General features: G+C 36.9%; 1 protein-coding gene across 3 annotated transcripts in view; it reads left to right on the forward strand.

The window, feature by feature from the left end:
* Positions 1–20,321, forward strand: part of RPS6KA6 (ribosomal protein S6 kinase A6) — a 114,549-nt gene that overhangs the window by 45,479 nt on the left and 48,749 nt on the right. For 2 of the 3 annotated variants that reach the window (XM_040999525.1, XM_040999524.1), the window contains exons 3-6: positions 455–568; positions 6,607–6,688; positions 7,653–7,733; positions 9,204–9,283. In XM_040999525.1, the coding sequence (XP_040855459.1) occupies positions 455–568; positions 6,607–6,688; positions 7,653–7,733; positions 9,204–9,283 (357 nt within the window). Of the gene's footprint in view, positions 1–454; positions 569–6,606; positions 6,689–7,652; positions 7,734–9,203; positions 9,284–20,321 lie in introns of those variants that run through there. The other variant, XM_040999526.1, reaches the window with a different exon arrangement.

Here is a 20,321-nt window from a genome sequence, read left to right on the forward strand (position 1 = left end):
CAACAAAATTGAGATAATTTAACCTGAATCCATAGGCCAATTTTAAATATTTGCTTCTTCACTATGAAAAGGACCTCTTGAGAGTCACATTTTTTTTGTCACTCCCTATAATTAATTTGTATTTAAAAAACTCAGTTTTCTGTGATTCTGTGTCAAAAATCATATTCTAATGGGAGTCTTTACACTATTAGTTGCTAAAAAATGTGAATACCTAGTTAAAATAGCTAAAGCATTGATTTATTTTACATGCTTCTGCTTATGTGAAACAATGTGTTAGGAAAGTTGGTTGTAGTGTCTTTATACATGGTAGGAAACAGGGAAATGGAATACTGGGAGGCCATAAAACTGCTAGACTGAGGGAGTTGGGTACTTTACGACTTTGGTTTTAACTAGGGCTAGGCATAAATAAGATGTTTGAACTAGATTTGAAAATTGTTTGGATTTGTTTTTACAGGATGAAAGTGTTAAAGAAATCCCTATTACTCATCATGTTAAGGAAGGATACGAAAAAGCAGATCCTGCACAGTTTGAGTTGCTCAAGGTTCTTGGTCAGGGATCATTTGGAAAGGTAATGAATACTTTTCTTCATATTTGTGTCTTTTCTGAACATTAAACAAAAATAATATCTGTACATAGAAATCAGATAAATGTGACATCTCTTGAGTTCTCAATGGATACACAGTATGTGTAAGGTAGCAAAACATACGTATGGGATGATGTGTCGATTGTATTAAAATCTTTAAGGAGATGAAATTTGAAAGGAGTAAGCAGAATTGCAAAAGGTTAACTGTTATATTCATACATGTTAATTAATGATCCTTAGGAAAACAGCAATTTAAGGAGAGAAAGGCAAGGAAAAGCTACTAATTTCAGTTTGGCTGAGGTCTAGTTTCACACTTGATCTTAGCCAAAAGGCCAGCAAGCGATGAGGTCTAGTTTCAAAACTAGAGGCCTTTGAGCAGTATTCAATTATGGTACTCTGGAACATTTTCAGAGAAAGACCTACCAAACGCTCAAGGTAAGCACAACAGGTTGTACAAATAGTATTGAATATAGAACACAAATTGATTGTCTTAAGGAAGCATAATTTTTGTGCCATGGAATATACCTCACATGAGGTATAAAGTTTTCAGGACAGAGAAAGACAAACTTAGGTAAACTGTGACCTGACAATGACTTTGTACAGAGTGTGAAACAGAGAAGCTAGAACAACTGTTGATAGATTGGTAGTGGTAGTAGGTGTTTAAACGTTATCCGTAGAGTAGGCATATGCATTCTGTACACCTTTTATTTTATGAAGTTTTTAAAGGTATAATATTTTAACTTTTTTACTGTATAGCTATTTCAGAGTGTTAGATTTGAGAGGACAGAGTTTAAATTACTTTATACTATAAATGTGAATGCTTAAACATTTTACCTAACTAATGTCTTACCAGGCAAACATTTCAAGATATTAAAATTAATTTTTGTCAATTGTTGTATATATTTATCCATATATTTACATATTTGTACCTTTTTCTAGAAAGGATTTATGGCTTTCATAGATTAATATTATACAAATATTGAAGTGCCAAAAATAATATAAACAGAATATTTCAGCAGCAAAGGGTTGGATAAAACCAGGCTTGCACTGTTTTTCACAAATGCATGACATATAGATACATGACATAAATATATACTTCTAGAAGTAGGCCAAAAATGAACACTTCAGGTTTTTTATATGGTGTTACAAAGAAGCAGATATATTCAAATATATGCTTGTTGACAGTGTCATTAAGGTGGAAACATCAAAAAAACTGGAGGTATTAAGGGAATATTTGTACCATATATATCATAGTGAATATTTTTGTAATATCTTCATATGAAAATAACATACAAACTGGTTATCATTGTAGTCCTTAAATTTAGGAAACTTTTATGAGTGGACTTTGGATTACCAAGGATTTCACTGACATCTTTTTAAGAAGAGTAGAGTTCTGCATGTAATTCATCAACGAAAGAAATGTTAAAGTGACTTTTTGTTGTTGTTGTTTTGTTTTTTTTCCTAGGACATGAGCATACTTGCTTGTCAGTATTACATCATTTGTGTAGGCTTTGTGTGGGTGTGACTTGTTATATGCAGAATCTATTAAAAAATTTGGCCAAGGCCGTGAATCAGATAAGTGTAGGAGCCATTCCAAGAAACTTAGACTACAGAGTATTAAGTTTTTCTGCAAAGCTGCTTTTGTTAAAATGCAATAAATGATATTTTAGCTCATAAAAGTTAATGACATTAAATGTCTTTGTAGTGTATTAGACAGGGGGACTACTAAAAGTCAATTTAAAAATTTTAAGGAGCAAATGTTGTCATCATGAAAGGTAGGCACACAATTTTGTAACTAAGTGTACAAAGTAAAATGCAAATGATCACTAATGCATGGGTGGAAATGTAGCATACAAAACAACTTATTTTAAGATACAATCTTACTGAGTTTAAGACACAATCAAACAAAATAGTGTGGAAACATTTTTGAAATTGTCACAGTAGCCTTCCTGATGTACCATATGCCAACTCATTTGCATAAAGCATGTACTTTATTCATGGGTTATTATGAAAGACTGTACTTTGCTTTTGTGATGACAAACCTATAGGACTTAAAATGAATTTTTGAAAATATTAAATTTTTGTGTAGATAATTGATTAACCACCAAGTAATAGTTTTAAAAATAAGTCCTTATATCTTAAAGTTTCTAATTGATCCTTTCAATCAGCATGTGATCCTCCAGTTTGTTTTAACACATGCTTACTGCATATTTCTTAATAGAAAATACAAAGGACCATTTACAAAGAAGTGTATGGATGCAACTCATACTCAGTTCTCTTTTGGTCAGTTTCCTATCATTGGCATGGGGGTAGCTGTCAGAATAGGATAGAAGCTTCTTATCAGAATAGAAAGTTTTAGACATAGTAGTTTGAAGTTATGCAGCTACTTTTTTAGTTAATTGTTGGAAGAGGATAGAGATTAGTCATGTTTTAGCATGCCAGAAAAGCTCATCCATAGATCTGGAGGAAAAAAAAAAAAGACCAAATGACGGATAGTGTTCTGGAATGGTAGTTTTTGAGGTGTGATCTCCATCTACTTTGGCATACTCCCTTTTTAGGGAGTTCTCAGGTCAAATATGTTTCATAATAATCCTAAGATATTATTTGCTTAACTGCTGGCAGCTTAGCACAGTGCAAATGTATCCAAACAGTATCACCAGTCACTGCATTGTTTGCTGCCTCACACTTAGAATGTTTTTGATAAGCTATTAAAAATAAACTTATTTTTAATATTCAAATTCATATAAAACTATTTAGTTTTAAGCCAGAATAAAACGATTGTTTCAAGTCCAAAAGCTTGTCTGATTTGTTTTTGTTTTTGAGCTAAGCTGGAATAGTCACTCCAGTCATGGATCACCCTCTTTACTTATATTAGTGATGTACAGTTACATAGACTTGGGAACTTGGTAGGTGTTTTGTGAAAAATGAATAAGGTGAGTATTACTTCATGAGAAAATGAGAGGTTTAAAGCAAAAAGCTGAACTTTGGAAAATTTTTATTTGGTAATGAGTATGATGTCTTCTAAATAAATACTTTTCTGATGAGAGAGTTGTGTTTTAATTGAGAAAATCTGCATAACAGAGAGAATCAGTATTTTTAAGCTCACCAATGTGTTATATATGTTTGATCATGCATAGGAACAAAATCCATTCAAAGTACAAGATAGACCAGCAGATGGTTAATTGTTAAGCTTCCAGGATCTCCATTGTGACATCTGTCAAGTTCTGATGCCATATGAAAAAGTATCGACATTTCTATGAAAAACCATTATAATACTTCTCCTTCTTCTCAAATCATACCTTGTTAAGTCTGAGTTTCTGCTTAACTTTCAACAACAAAACAACTTAATTACAACAGATTGAATGTAGAGGCAGAGACAAGACTCCAACTGTCTTCTGTTAAGTCAGATACTGGAGATTTGTAAAAATGTACATCAGTGTCATTCTTTTCATCAAATGTTTTTAATTTTGAAAATCTAATTATCTTTATAAAAACATGTTCACAAATAACAAGTTTAATTTTTCAGCAATTATTAAGTTTTCCGTTTTAGGTCTAATATGATGAATACCCATAGATGCAATTCTTCAATCATTTTTAAGATTGTGAAAGATTTCTGAGAACAGAAAGGTTTAGAACTTTCTTCAGAGAGACTGATAAAAGTAGTTCTCCTACTTGTTTGTTATTCTCTGGTTATATGATTTGGATTATGAAAAAGTAAACTGCTAGGTAGGGTATCTGCAGTTATTTTACCTTATCAGTAAAATTGAGGGAAAACTGCCTTGGTATTTAGGGTTATTGCCATTTGTATGACTTTGCAGTTCCACCACCCCTGGCAGTTCAATCTATTGTTCTAAAAAGTGGTAACAACTCTATGTTAAATGATCTATACAGACATGTACGTATCTGTTAACAAGTGAAAACTTGTAGGGTAGAGTAAGTACATATCTCAGGTTGCAGCTTAATCACTATATATTATATTAATTTCCCCATGAAAATCTAGTTTGAATGTTTAATTCAGCTCAAAGGGCTTACTTTTGTAAGTTAAAAGCCAGATTAGACACTGTTAATTTATAAGGCATTTATATTCTAATGCTTCCATTCTGAAGGACACTGAGGGTAGGCCACTAATTATCCCTTGATTAGTGAAAACCCTTGAGCTTTTAGGAATCTACTTTCCAAATTTTAATAAAAATGACACTATGGATGGAAGCCATTGAAGTTCTATGGTAAAGACCCAGAGTATTTCCGGATTCTACATTGGTTGGGGAAATTTACTTGGAGTTCAGACAAGATCTGTGGCAAGTAATTTTTTTAATTGGTTAATCTTTTCAGTATAGAATTATTTGTGGTGGTCTGTGAAATGGATAATTTGGTTCAACCCCTAAACTTCATCTGCTCTTCAGATAGTTTTATATTGCAAAACTCAACTAGTTTTTAATATGTGAACTCTTGACTAGTCTATTCCTAATCTGAACTCTTTGTCCTATTCACTGGCAGAAATCCTCAGAAACCAAGAGTAAGCATTTAAATTTTTTTCATAACAGCTTGTCGGAGTAATTTATGTTTGTGTCAAGTTTCTTATTTTGGAAAGATTGATGTCATGTGACTTTTAGTTTTTGTAAATTCATTGTATTTTACCAAAATGTGATCTGTAGTAAATTGGAGGAAAGGAGAAAAGACACATGTTCTTTACAAAAAAAATATGAGAAGTACTGGTGCAAATATTTTTTAGAGATTTTCAGTGAACTGCCCTGTCCTCCAGTTTACTGATACATAATTATATGGAAGAAATGGAATAAAGAATTTTCAGATAAGCCTTGGAAAAGCAGCTTAAGTTAGTTACAGCTCCCCCACCTGCAGTTTTATCTGAATAACTTAGTTGCCTAGTTCCTGTTTGGATTTAAACTGTGTTTCCTGCAGTTTTATCTGAATAACTTAGTTGCCTAGTTCCTTTTTAAATTTAAACAGCATTTCAGTAGAGCTTGCTAGGGTTATGGGTGACAGGTTGAGGCAGAGAGCAGTATTACTAATTAAAGAATGAAACAGCTCACTCATAATTGATCCTATAAAGCTGTAATCTACTCACATAGATTCTACATAACTGAGGCTTTGTACAAACATTTTAGCTTTTAATAAGCCATGATCTCAGGTTAAGAAAATGACATATTAATAAATTAAAGCTTACTTGGTAACTATAGATAGAGTTTAACATTTTTTTTTTTAGTAATGTAATTTGCCACCTGTTTTGCATGGTGTGTAGAACTAAAAGTGTTATTTTTTTTATTATTGTAAAATCAAAGTACTGGATAACTTCTTAAATGGTCTAGGCTGAAATGAATACATCAAATTTATAGTCATAGCATCATAGGTAATAAAAATGAATTTGGGTCTTTCTTTAGATTTTTTTTTTATTGGAAAGTCAGATACAGAAAGGAGGAGAGACAGAGAGGAAGATCTTCCATCCACTGATCCACTCCCCAAATGGCTGCAATGGCTGGAGCTGAAGCAATCCTGAAACCAGGAACCAGGAGCTTCTTCAAGTTTCCCCTGCACGTGCAGGGTCCCAAGGCTTTGGGCTGTCCTCAGCTGCTTTCCCAATCCCCAAACAGGAAGCTGAATGGGAAGTGGGGCCACCAGGATTAGAACCTGCGCTGACATGGGATCCTGGTGCATGCAAGGCGAGGAGTTTAGCCGCTAGGCTACTGTGCCAGGTCCACAAATTTGGGTCTTAAAAGAAGGAATTTAGCTCAGACTTATGCTATTTGTCTCTTGTATTACATACTTTCACAGTGCAGCACTTTATCAGTAATTTCTATAATTTTTTTTCTTTCTAAAGTACTATTTTTAAAGAATGTTATTTACTGAATAAATGAGAAAATGAAAAAAATACTGATTGTGGTTGTTAATTACTATATAATTTATAAAAGAAGATATGAGATGCTGTAGGTGTCTGCTTGTGTGTTTGTCTGGGGTAAGAGTGGCTTGATATATGAATTTTATTCCTTTTTTCATTCCCCTGTTAGGTTTTTCTTGTTAGAAAGAAGACTGGTCCTGATGCTGGGCAGCTTTATGCAATGAAGGTGTTAAAAAAAGCTTCTTTAAAAGGTAGAAAATCAGAAGGTTTATTAAAATAGAATTTGGCAAAAGTTATTTTGAGAAATATGCTGTATATTGATTATATAAGGTAAGTAGATATAGTTTTTCATTGGCATTCGTGGTTGTTAGGTTTTCCTAGCCAGTAAGTGATATTTCTGGGTTTGATGTTGTGTATGCCTTAATTATTTTTAAAAATTTACGTATTTATTAGAAAGGCAAGGTTACAGAGGGAGAGGGGAAAAAGAGACTGTGTGCTGGCTTACTCCCTAAATTGCTGTGATGGCCAACGGGGGGGCCAGGCCAAAGCAGGAGGGAGGTGCTTCATCCCATTATCCACATGTATGATAGAGATCCAAGCACGTTGGCCATCTTCTGCTGCTTTCCCAAGCATATTGGCTAGAGATCCAGATCTGAAGTGGAGAAGCTGTGGCATAAATCGCTGCCCACATGGGATGCTGGCAACTCAGGCACCAGCTCAATATCTAGTGTCACAGTGCAGGCGTCTATGTATGCCTAATTTAATGAGAATGTACCCTGATAAAATCTTAATGCTTGAAAAAATTGGCATTTCATGTAATTTAAACTGAACTTATTATTATATTAAGCTGTACTCTTTTCTTTCAAGATTTTTTCCCCTGTTCTGTATGTTACATATGGACGAAACACAACCATCTTCGTATACTTGTGTATGCTGATTGCGTTCTAGGCTGTGGCAAAAATACCACTAAGTTCAGTTTTAATCAGTGAGTTCATTTGGCTGATTAAAGACTAGAACATAATAAATTGGTATTTAATACTCATTTATTTTTCATTTTTATTCATGCCTAGATCTAAATTGAATTTGTTGACTTTTTGAGAATATAATTAGTTACTCAATATCATACAAACTATTTTTAGTGGTATGTTATTCATGATATCTTTAGTGCAATTATATATGTGAGTAATACATATTCTATTCTTATGTAATTTTTAGTTCGAGACAGAGTTCGGACAAAGATGGAGAGGGATATACTGGTGGAAGTAAATCATCCATTCATTGTCAAATTGCACTATGGTATGTAATCTTTCTGCTATTGAAATAATTAACATTGCCTTTCAGAGGAAATTCTTGTTAAGAAATAAGTACTTAAATTCTCTTACTATATTAAACTGTAAAATGTCTTTGTCTTTAGTAACAATACCTAGCTTTTAGTTTTATTTCCTGCATTTATCTAAATTGATTAACTTGCCTAAGGTGACAAGTTTAGTATCTTACTTGCCTGACAGTATTTTTGCACCCTGCTAGGCTGTACCCACAGTGTACTTTTAATAATAATCATATTGATCTTATATCCTGATTCTGTTTAGGAAGACCACATAGTTATATTAGTCTGTTTAAATTATTGTTTATACTTAGGTGAAGGGGAATATCTGTAGGAAAGTAAGAAATAGTTGGTATATTGGAAAGAGCATGAACTTTGACCTCAGACATTTCTGAATCTGTTAACTTAATGTATGCATAAGATTGTGCATGAGATGGAATAAGGCTTCCTTAGGATCTGAAAACACTTTCTACATTCTGTTTTCTCTGTGTGTATATGTGTGTTTGAGATATGTGTGTATGTGTGGAGATATGTGTATGTATATGGAAAGGCCATGCAGTATAATGATTCTCTGTATCATTTTCATTTTTCTAGATTTTAAAAAAGTAGCGATAATTGATCTTATTTAGTGTAATTTGAACAAGTAGTGCACTAAAATATATATCCAGTTATCTCTATAACACCTGTTAAGAAATCCCTATGCGTTTATACACACCTTTTAACCCTTATGGAATAAGTGTGTTTAAAGACATATTTCAGTCTGCAATATGTCATTAACCCATAAATACATGTTGTATGTAGAATAGTGAATCGATACTGCAGACTATAGAAGTAGAACAGTCTGTGACCTAAACAAATTTAAAATCGATAGAAAGGATTAGTTTATAATAAATTAATTATATGAATCAAAGTAGAATAATTGGAATAAGGAAAGCATAAGTAAGAAACAGTGAGATCTTAGGAGTAGTAGCAAGTAATTTGGATGGGGAAGGAGTTAAGATTAGTGCAGGGAAATGTGAAAATCAGCAAATCCTGAAATACTTAATAGAGGAGGTGACATTTTTTTTGAGCTTTATAGAATTAATTATAAGATTTTCCAAAGGTGATTTTGAAGTAAAATTCAGAGAACTGTGATAGAACAAAATACTTCACACATCAGCAAAGTTTTGGTGGTTGATGTTTCTGTGTAAGGTTGACTTGCTTGAAAGGTTGACTACATCCTGTGTAGGGATTTATTGCTATTTTAACACTAGGTTAGATAGTAGATTAGATGCTGGATTTAATTTTGAGGTAATTTTACCCGATAATGGAAGGAATAAGTAAATACCTGATTGTTTATAGTGTTCATGATAAAATTCTAAACAGATACGGTAATTTAAAAATATGCTAAGCTTTTAAGCCTTTAATATTATTTTGTTACTTACATTCTAATTTCTAATTAGCTTTTCAGACTGAAGGGAAGCTGTATTTAATATTGGATTTTCTCAGGGGAGGAGATGTCTTCACAAGATTATCTAAAGAAGTGAGTATGTTTAAATGTTTGCTCTATTTTACTGGACTAAAGCTAAGAAAATTTTGTTTTTGCTGATTACATTTTTTTCTCTAGAAATTCTAAGCGATAAGTATTCTGTTTGTTTCATTGAATGAAATTTAATGTTATAACAAATTAATGGCATTTTCTATTTACTTGTCATTTAAGTTAGCTCAGTGTGTTTCTCATTATTTTCTTAGACATATTTATTATATGAATAACTGAATGAGGTAGATATGGGCAAGCCTAGGACTTTGGGTACTCAAGCTACTGAAAAGCCCCTGCAAAGTGTTTATTTAGCCATTTTAAATATACCTTTATAGAGTCAAAATTGACATACCATAAACTGCATGTATTTCAAAGTGCACAATTAGATAAATTTTTACGTTTGTGTGTAACTGTGACCATGATTATTATCAGGAAAATGACCATATGCATCAAGCCTAAAAAGTTTTTTCATATTTCTTTGTAATGCCTTTTTCTTTTTTAGGTTATTTTAATTTTTTTAATAATTCGTTTTAGTTTTGATGATGTTTACATAGTTGAGACGAATGCATGCCCATGTTGACCACTGATTAGGGTTGGGAGGGTTGAGGAATGGGGAAAAGTGGACAACGGCTTCCAATTTCCCTTCCTCCTGTATCTGGGGAAGGTGGGGAGAGAAGGGGAGAGGGCTGCTCTCAACAGTCCAACCTCATCAGTATTCAGGAATGGAGGGCTGCCACCTGATGTAGTCCAGGGTCCCCAGTGTGGAGCATGTTCCAAAGGGATGGCTTAAGTGGTTGGGATAGCTCTGTGATGCTACTGATCTTGTTGCTCCAAGGTTGAGGATATCCTTCCAAGGTCCATTGGCTGACGTAGTCTACCTTCAAGACTCCACTTGCCCACATACTTGCTGTCAAAGCTTCGCCAGGGGAGCTGTCCAGTTTGTTCTGCCCTCCTCATGGTACTAAACATCCTCTGTTGGCATCAGTGAACTGGTTGTCATGTGCCCCATGAGTATCTGGTCATGCTTTCCACTACACAACCCTCAACTATGGAAACCCAGTTCTGACACATGCATTCCAGACTACAGATTCTGTGATTTTCACCCATGATTGGAGTTCTGACTCCATTGATCCAGTTAGGACATCCCCAAGAATCCTCACCAGAGGTAACCCCAACCTGACTCCTGTATGTGCCAGCCACTGCAGGGTTCTGCTCAGTCCATTACCCATATCAGCCTATACACACACTGGTAATTGCAGTAGACAGGTCAGTTCTCTCTCCAGCCCCATCTCATATGCAAACCAATGGATTCTGTGGCCCAGCCTAACACTACCCACCACACACTCAGCCTTCACGCACACCAGTGAGAACTGCAGTCTAGTCAAAGTGACCCCCATTATTACCTACCAGGTCCATTCCCAACCCTGGTTGCTGTGCATGTTGATATATGCAATAGACTGGTCCAGTCAGTCCCACATCGCATTTAGTTCTTCATACACATCAATGAGTGCTGCAGTACCTCAACCTAACGGACTCCACTAGCCTGTCCACACTTGTGCTAGGCCTGCCCCTAGCCCTGGTTCTCATGCTCACCGGTGGGAGTTGTAGCCCATCATAAGGTTGCCCACAATTTCCCCTACTATGTCCACTCCCAGCCCTAGATCTTGCACTTTTCAGGTGGTTCTACAGTCTGGCTTGACAGAACTTGCCCCCATTCCCAGCACCTGCTAGCTGATGCTGTGGCAAAGCCAAATGCCTACTGTTAGTCTGGCTAATGCCTGCACTATGATTGTTTAGCCCAGTCTGGCTGTACCCCTAACCCAGCTCACATGCTGGCCAATGTGCCCAGCCTGGTCTTTCCCGAGTCCTAGCTCTCATACTCTCCAGTGGGAGCAGTAGCCCAGCAGAGGAGATCTTGCAGCTTCCCTACTGGGCTCTTTGCCCACCCCAAACAGGCTTGCTCCCAGCCACAGATACTGTGAATCCCGGCAGTTGTTCTGAGCCAGCCTGGCATAGTACATCACACAGCTTGGCCTGTGTGGACCTGGCCTGGTCCATCCCCAGTCCGGACTCTAGCTGGTGGGTGCTGCAGCCTATCCCTGCCCAGCCTGCCCCAATCCCTGGCTTTTATGGAAACTGGTGGGTGTGATGGCCTATGCTGGCCTGTCATGGCCTACACCCCATCTTGGCTCCCATACATGCCAGTGTACTGTGGTTTGGCTGGCTTGGCTCTGCCCAGTTTGCCACCACCCCTCCCCTGCCAAGCCAACACACATTATTTGCCAACAAGTGAAGTAACCCTGTCCAACCTGACTAACACCCAGCCCTGATTCCCATGCTTACCAATGGGAGCAACTGCCCACTAGGGAAGTTCCCCAAATTCCCCTACTAGGGCCTCTCCCAGACACAGATCTCACACATACCAGTGGGTGCTAGGCTCTTATCCAGCACAGATGGATGTTGTGGCCTGGCTTGCCCCACATGCTATTCTTGAGTGCACCTGTGGGTGCTACAGCCTGGGCCAGCCTGGCCTGTTCCCAGCCCCAGTACTGGTGAGTTTTGGTGAGTTCCATGATCATGCCTAGCTCAGCCTGTCACCAGCCAAACCCTCAAGCAAATGAGCTGGTGTGGAGTGCCACAGGGATGAGACCACAATCCCCCACAGAATCTGTTTCCAGACCCAGTTCTTCCATGAGCTGGTTAGTGTTATGACCCAACCTAACATGGTCCACACTGTGCCATATCACTCACTTGCAGGTACTGTGGTTGAGCCCTGCCAGGTAGGCCCCCCAGCTATGACTTTTATGTGTACAGGTCTCACACACGGGTGGATATATTGATTTGGCCCAAAAGAGCTTCTGATTTCTCTTCTCTAAACCACCCAATCTCAGCCGCCTCATTTACGTGCAGTTATAATAACTTGGTTGGTGGAATCTCCCCAGAAGTCATTCCTCAACTAACATTCTCCCACAGACCTCCCTCGTACACATCTCCCAAAGCCCAGTGCTCTGGCAGCTTTGGGCCGTCCTCGACTGATTTCCCTGGCCACAGGCAGGGAGCTGGATGGGAAGCGGGGCTGCCGGGATTAGAACCGGCGCCCATATGGGATCCCGGACGTGCAAGGCGAGGACCTTAACCACTGCGCCATCGCATTTGTATATTGATTTTAAAATCAGAGTTTCATTTTTTAGAGAAAGATAGCTTGGATTTTTATTGGGATCACATTGAATCTGTGGGTTTGTTTGTGCATAACTGACATCTTAACAGCATTAAGGCTTTCAATCCATTTATGATTGTTATGTCTTTTCAGTGTGTAGATTCTGTACATATTTTGTCAGCTTTATCTTTAAGTAATTCCTGTTTTTAATGCTTTTATAAATAGAGTTGATTTCATAATGTCAATTTCAAATTGGAGAGAAAAGTGTTAATATATAGAACTGTGTCTCATTCTAGGTAAATTTACTTTCTACTTCTCACACATTTTGTTTAGATTTCGAAGTTTTTTCAATTTGTGAATAAGGAGTTTTATTTCTTTGCCATATGGACATTTTTTCTTTCTTTTTTTTCTGACTAACTAGAACATGCAATCCATTATTGAATAGAATTGGTAGGAGTAAACATGCTTGCCTTGTGTGATTATTGACTTTCTTATTTTTAAATTTTGGTCTCATCTTTTTTCTTAACCTCAACTTTTTTTTGAAATTTTACTTTTATTTCTGGTGTTCATGGTATTAGCTTTAATACTTTGCTGTGTGATTTAAGTTGTTTCTTGGGGTTTATGGTATCAATACTTGAAATCAGGTGGCTGAATTTGATAAGTGGCTTTTCTTTGTAAGTAAATCTTTATTAAAACCTAGTCATAACCTTTTGCTTAAATTTTGTCTATGAATTTTATTTGTGCTTCAGTAAAAGCATAGTTACATGATCATTTATTGAGTAATGAGTATTATTACTTTTCTTGCATGCTTGATACTTTTTTCGTACAACTGATATTTAGTATAATTTTTAGTTTTATTCTGGAATATAATTAATTTGTTAGTAAACATTCTGATCACTTTGAATCTTTTAAGTTTTATCTTGTATGTCAAAGAATACATATAGGAAAGGGTTAACTTTGCCTCAGTATTGAAAGGTGACACTTATTGATCCTCAATATACTTTGAATTATGAGATTTTTCATTTTCATAGACCATTGTGAACTGGAGCTATTGTGATCATTTGCGAGCTTAGTGGATACTTTTTTTTTTTTTTACCCCTTTAGGATTTTTTTTTTAATAAGGCTAAAGATCCGTAACTGGAAATTTTTTATGGGATGAGAGACATTGTGAATTTTATCGTATTAGGTGATGAATTTTGTTATGTTTCTGTAAATATTGTTGACCTTTGTTCTGGGATGTGGAATAAGGTTGATTTTTTCAGTTCTTATCTTGTAGGTATGGTAGCTTGGGCTAGAAAAACATTTGGTGGTCAGTTTTGTTCTGCTACTGAGCCAAACATTTTGATCATTGTATTTAAAGTTTGTGTCTTAGATTTTCTGCTTATACTAGAGGTAACAACAATTTTGTGTCCAATTGTGAGTTCTATGGATTGATTCCTATGAGCCTTGGTTTTTCTTTCATGGTTCAGATTAGTGTCCTTATTCACATGTCCTCAATATTTCCAGAATATGTGATGGCTTTATCTCTAGAATTTGCTCTGGGCAATTCTGTCTTCTCCAATAATACAGCCTTTGAATTCTGTCTTCCTTGTCCCAGAGTTTTGGCTTCCATTCATCAACTCAGGGAGTTTTCTTTCCAGCCTTCCCTATATTACCACTTGGATAATTCTGTCCAGGTAGTAATCTACGGCAGTAGTAAAGTGTGCCATTTTTGTTCCTCATTTCTTTTTTTTTTCTTTTTGGAAAAGTGAAATTAAAGTGCAGATTTATTTTGATGCAAAAATGAAGTCTATACATAGTTTTTTCATAATGTGCGTTTCTGTGCACTTTTTTCTTTTCTATTTTGCTTTCCACTTATTGTCTGAATTTTGTCCTGTGCTTTAGATGTTCAAGGCAGAAGAGAATATTTTATTCTTTTGCATTTCATATTGTCTTGAAGTGGTAGACTAGGAGTAGCAATTTAACTGGATAAAAGTAGTTCAAAATTTCACTTTCAGAATGTACATTGTTTTGTGTATAAGAGCTACTGTTGATTCCAAGAGCTTTGGAACTTGCTCTGGAAAGTGAAACAGTGTGTTTGTGGGAGGCTAGCCAGTGCTTAAGGGGCTAGGTCTCTGGCTTCTATCTGTCTACCTCCAGTGCAGAACATGCCATGCATGAGCATCACGTGTGTTTTTCTCTATAGAACGGAATTCAGTATATGGTAGGATCTGTCTAGGATTTTTTTTCTAAGGAGTATTTTTAGAGGACCTTGTTAAAAAGTAGTCCCAGGGCAAAGAGGGACAACAGTATAACAAGGCTTCAGTATTCATGACTTGTTTTGTGTTAGATTGTACAGGTGTCATGAATATGTCTGCAAAATTTTTGTAGTCATTTCTAATGTTCTGTTACAGACCTCCATTCTTTTTTTTTTTAAGATTTATTTATTTATTGGAAAGTCAGATATACAGAGAGGAGAGACAGAGATGAATATCTTCCATCCGGTGATTCACTCCCCAAGTGAGCGCAATGGCCGATGCTATGCTGATCCGGAGCCAGGAGCCAGGAACTTCTTCCGGGTCTCCCAAGCGGGTGCAGGGTCCCAAGGCTTTGGGCCGTCCTCGACTGCTTTCCCAGGCCACAGGCAGGGAGCTGGATGGGAAGTGGAGCTGCAGGGATTAGAACCGGCGCCCATATGGGATCCTGGCATGTTCAAGGCGAGGACTTTAGCTGCTAGGCCATGCTGCCGGGCCCCAGACCTCCATTCTTGATGTGCAACTATCTATACTCATATGAGCACAGAGAGGCAGTCAGTAAGTTTTGATACCTAAGTCTCGGGTAGTAGGTAAGACCAAATAATAATTCAGTATATTCATTGAATAGAAACATTTTTAAAATGACTAAATGATGCTTCACTAGGTAGCTTATGAATAAATAGTTTGTTGGTTATACTTCATGTTTGTGTCCAAAAAATTGTTAAATTATTTAGAATAAAGACTTATTTCTTAAAGACATTTTTATTTTTTATGCTTTTTATTTTGAATTTTATGGTATAATTCCATAGGGTCAGGGATTTCCCCCCTTCAAATTCTCACCCCTCGACTGATTTGCCCTATTATTACAATAGTATAGTCCTTCATTAAAAACCTTTTAAATGTACATTTTTATGTACGTTGAAGAATTTTATTTTATATGTCATTTGTATTTTATAAGGTACTTCCCAATTTTCTACATCTACACTCTATCCACACAGGTGCATACAGACACACGTAAATATATAAACACATGAAGCAATAAAATTGTGCCCTAATTTGCCAGTAGCAAGAAAATAGAGAAGGGTTGGATAGCTAGTACCAAAGCATAGTGAGAAACACCTAACAGCTTTCAGTGTGCCGTAGAACTACAGTTGACAATAATTGATTACAGACTGTATAATAACCTGGAAACAACAAAATGATAGGTTTCAAACACAAACAAAAGTTGGAGAAAATGAAAAGCTCATTACCTCACTTGATTTGTTTATGCTGTATATGTGTGTTAAAATATGTTGTACCCATGCAATGTACAAATATTGCATATAAAATATTTTAAAAGAACATATACTATGAGTGGTTGATTGTTTTAAAACTGTCCAATCTTCTGAAGTTAATTTATTGGCTGAAGCAAAGCTCTAAACAAAGCCTCATGAGAATTGACAATTATTTTACAGTTTATCTGTAGAAATAAACAAATGAAAGATGAAATTTAAAAGTAACAAACTTTCTTTTCCTTTCTTTCATTTGTTAAAATTTTGCCAGTTTTTAAATTTTATTTTTTATTTTTAATGATGTTTACGTAGTTGAGCATGGTGGGAATGGTTGAGGACTAGGGAAAGTGGCTGAGACCATTGTTTCACAATTTTCCTTTCTTCCTCCTGTCCCTGAGGGTGGTTTGTGAGGGGGAACCTCCCCAGCCGCCCAACTGCCACAATACCTGGGGATGTGAAATGGGGAAAAACCTCACCCAGCCTCCCAGCTGCGTTAATACCTGGGGATGTAAAATGGCCATCTGATATCATCCCTGGGTCCTTGATGTAGAGCATACCCTAAGAGTTCTGCTTAGGGTATGATAGTTCTGAAATGGTTTCAGTCTCACTGACTCAAGGATGAGGAAATCTTCCTAAGATCCATTGGTTGACACAGTCCACCCCCAGAGTCTCCATATGCCCAGGTATTTGCTGTCAGCACTTGGCTGGGGTAGTTGAGCTGGAACCAGGGTCAGATTGGGCTGAGCCAGGCTATAGCACCCACTGGCAATTGCTGAAGTGAAACAAGCCGTGCAACACTGGGGTGTAGCACCCTCTAGCACACATGAAACCCGGGGTTGGCGGTGTGAGCCCAGTAGGAGTGCTGCAGGTCTCTCTCCTGCTGGGCAAATGCTCCCATTGGTGAGAGTGAGTACTGGAACTAGGGGCACTACAGGCCATTCAGGGCTATAACACCTGTTGACCTGCGTGTGAACTGGATTAGGGGCTGGGCTAGCCATGAATATGGCAAGACAAATGCTTTCATAAACTGCTGATGGGAGTGAAAATTATTATACCCATTTTGAAAAATAGTTTTGTCTGTGTATGTCAGGAATCTTGTACTATTTATGTTCCTTGACCCAGTATCTCCTGTTTTATTTCTTAGAAATCTATTTTTAAGAAACATTAATATATTCATATTGTGATGTTTTTAATATCGTAAAAGCCCTAGAAATTACCTGATTCTAAATTAACAAAATTTAGCAAAATCATAATTATTTGTAATGATTGATAAGGTATATATTGGAAACTGTTTTAAAGATATGATGAAGTGCTTATAATATTATGTGGTGACAGTAGAGGTCATTAACTAGTATTTTTAGTATGATTACAAATGTGTTAAAGCATACATCACATAGTCACTAACATATATGTACAAATGATTTGAAGAACAGGTAAGAAAAAACTATGAATCCTCATTTCTGGTACTGAGCTATGGATGATTTCATCAGTCTCAAAGGTCAAGAATAACAATTCTTAGTAACAGTTCTCTGTTGCTTGTGTTATTATTATTTTTGTGCATATATATGTGCATTTGAGAGGTAGAGGGACACAAACATAGAAAGAAAAAGAGAGCCAGATGGAGTTCCCGTCGACGGATATATCCCCTAGATGCTTACAATGGCCAGAGCTAGGCTGGATTCGGTACCACAGTATCATTGCAGGTAGCTAATATTCAATTTCTTGAGCCATCATACTGCTTCCCAGGGTCTGAATTTGTAAGAAGCTGGAATCAAACTGGAGCTATTTATGAAACTCAGCAATTCTCTTAAGGGGTATAGACATCTTGACTATTCTCTTGTAGATCAAATGTCTGCCCCCCAAAAGTTACTTTTAGACAAGTATCCCTGAGTTCGAGTCTTCTTTCTACCTTACTAGTTGCATTGTTCTGAGCAGGCTATTTAATGACTCCATGTCTTTGCATGTGTAAGTTGTAAATAATACCTACCTCATAAAGTTATTTCCAGATTATAATATTCTGTGTACATTGCTTGGTACATAGTTAATTGATTCTAGAACATAAGCAGTACTTAGGAAATTTCTTTTTTAATACTTATTTAATTTGAAAGATTCAATTCCAGAGAGAAGGTGAGACAAAGAGCTCTCTTCCATCCACTGGTGGCTGTAATGTGTAGTCCAAAGCCAGGAGTTAGGAACTTCATCTGAGTCTTCCACAAGGGTGACATGGGCTGAAGTATTTGAGCCATCCTCTGCCACTTGTGCAGACATGTTTAGTAGAATACAGGGATGTTGATGGTGTTGCAGTAGGTGGCTTAACATGCTGTGTCACATTGCAGGCCCTGTAATGCAGTCTCAGATTTGCATCCATCGTGGCAATTTCCATGATGATAACTTAATAACAAGATGATAGGTTTGCCATACACTAGCAAATGCACCATTTATTTTCCAGTTTAGAGTTTTAGACGATTTTTATTTAATGCTTTAAAAGATGATTAATTTATTTGATAGCTAAATACACAAGCATACATGATTCTATCTTTTGGTTTACTACCCAATTGCTAGACCAGGTCAAAAAACTGGGACCCTGGAACTAATGTTAAGTGTTCATTGTGGTTTGTAGGGAACCAGGTATTCTCAGAGTATGCATTAGCAGAAAGCTGGAAGCGGGATTAGAGCTTGGACTCAAATACACACACTTCGATTTTGATTGCAGACATCCCAAGTAGCATTTTAATGACTACATAAAATGCTTGCCTAAATAAATTTTTCTCATGTGTTAGATTTTGGTGAAGATTTTGGTTATCCTCGCCCAGAAGTTACATGAGTAAAATATATTTTGATTGCTAGTGAAATGAAATTGTCAGATGAAAATAGTGTTTGTATACTGTTCCACTGTAGCGTTCAAGTTAGTAACCCTAAAAGTAAGATGATAATCTTTAAAAAATATTTATTTGTTTGTTTTTATTGGAAAGTTAGATTTACAGAAAGGAGAGACAGAGAAAAAGATCTTCCATTTGCTGGTTCACTCCCCAAGTGGCTGCAGTGGACAGAGCCGATCTGAAGCCAGGAGCCTCGTCCATGTCTCTGATGCAGGCGCAGAGTCCCAAGGCTTTGGGCTGTCCTAAACTGACTGCTTTCCCAGGGCAGAAGAAAGGGGCTGGTTGGGAAGCAAAGCAGCTGGGACACAAACTGGTACCCATATGGAATCCTGGCACAATTAAGGCGAGGCCTTTAGCCACTAGACTACCATGTCAGGCTCATAAGCTTTGCTTTTTGAATGATCACTTTTTTTTATAAAGAAGAGAGACACTGAGGGAATATCTTCCTCCCACTGTTGCACTCATCAAAATGGCTGTAATGGCCAAAGCTGAGCTGATTGCAAGCCAGGAGTTAGGTGCAGGGTCCCAGTGACCTGCTCCATTCTCTGTTGCTTTCCTGGGCTATAAGCAGGGAGCTGGATGCAAAGTGGAGTAGCCAGGACATGAACTTGTGCCCATAAGGGATGCTAGACCTTGTAGGTGCAGGATTAGCCTGTCATTGAACCGTAGCACTGGCCCCACTATTGATCACTTGTAAAAGTACATGGCAAGGGAGGGGAGATACTGGGAAATGGCGATGCAGTGGCTCAGTGGCTAAATCTTTGTCTTGTACGCACCAGCATCTCATATGGGTAGTAGTTTGTATCCTAATATCTCCACTCCCCATTCAGCTCCCTGCTTGTGGTCTGGGAAAGCAGTACAGGATTGCCCAAAGCCTTCAGACCCTGCACCCACGTGGAAAACCTGAAAGATGCACCTGACTCCTGGGTTGGGATCGGCTCAGCTCTGGCCATTGTGGCCACTTGGGGAGTGAACCAGCAGATGGAAGATCGTTCTGTTTCTCCTCTCTATAAATCTAACTTTCCAATGAAAATAAATAAATCTCATATGAAAAAGAAAAACTGAGGAATACTGTGCCATTGTTCTCATTTTACTAATGGAAGAGACCTGAAGATAAACTAGATCAGAGATGAGTTTTTAAATTATGTATATTAAAAACATTACGAATTAAACATCTGTGATGCTATATTAGAAGATTTGAATTAGCAGAGCTGTTAAAAGTCAAATTCCTGAGACTTGAAAGATGGAAGCAATGGTATTAACATTGCTGAAACAAGATACCAGTATATTTGAAATAATTTGTTAGGACATTATTCTTTTAAATCAGAGTGTTGACCTTAATAAGTGATATTAGGAAACCAAGTCATTTTAAAAAGGTAAATCTTGTGCTATTACTATTCAATCAATGCAAGAACTTTTAAAAAACATAGTATGCTTAGGAAAATTTATATGAAAGTGGTCATGTTGAAGAGAAAGATTCCTAAAGAAATTAGTTTCATA

Source organism: Ochotona curzoniae, unplaced genomic scaffold (genome assembly GCF_017591425.1).
Source record: "Ochotona curzoniae isolate NIBS_2020 unplaced genomic scaffold, NIBS_Ocur_1.0 scaffold_1852, whole genome shotgun sequence".
NCBI lineage: Eukaryota > Metazoa > Chordata > Mammalia > Lagomorpha > Ochotonidae > Ochotona > Ochotona curzoniae.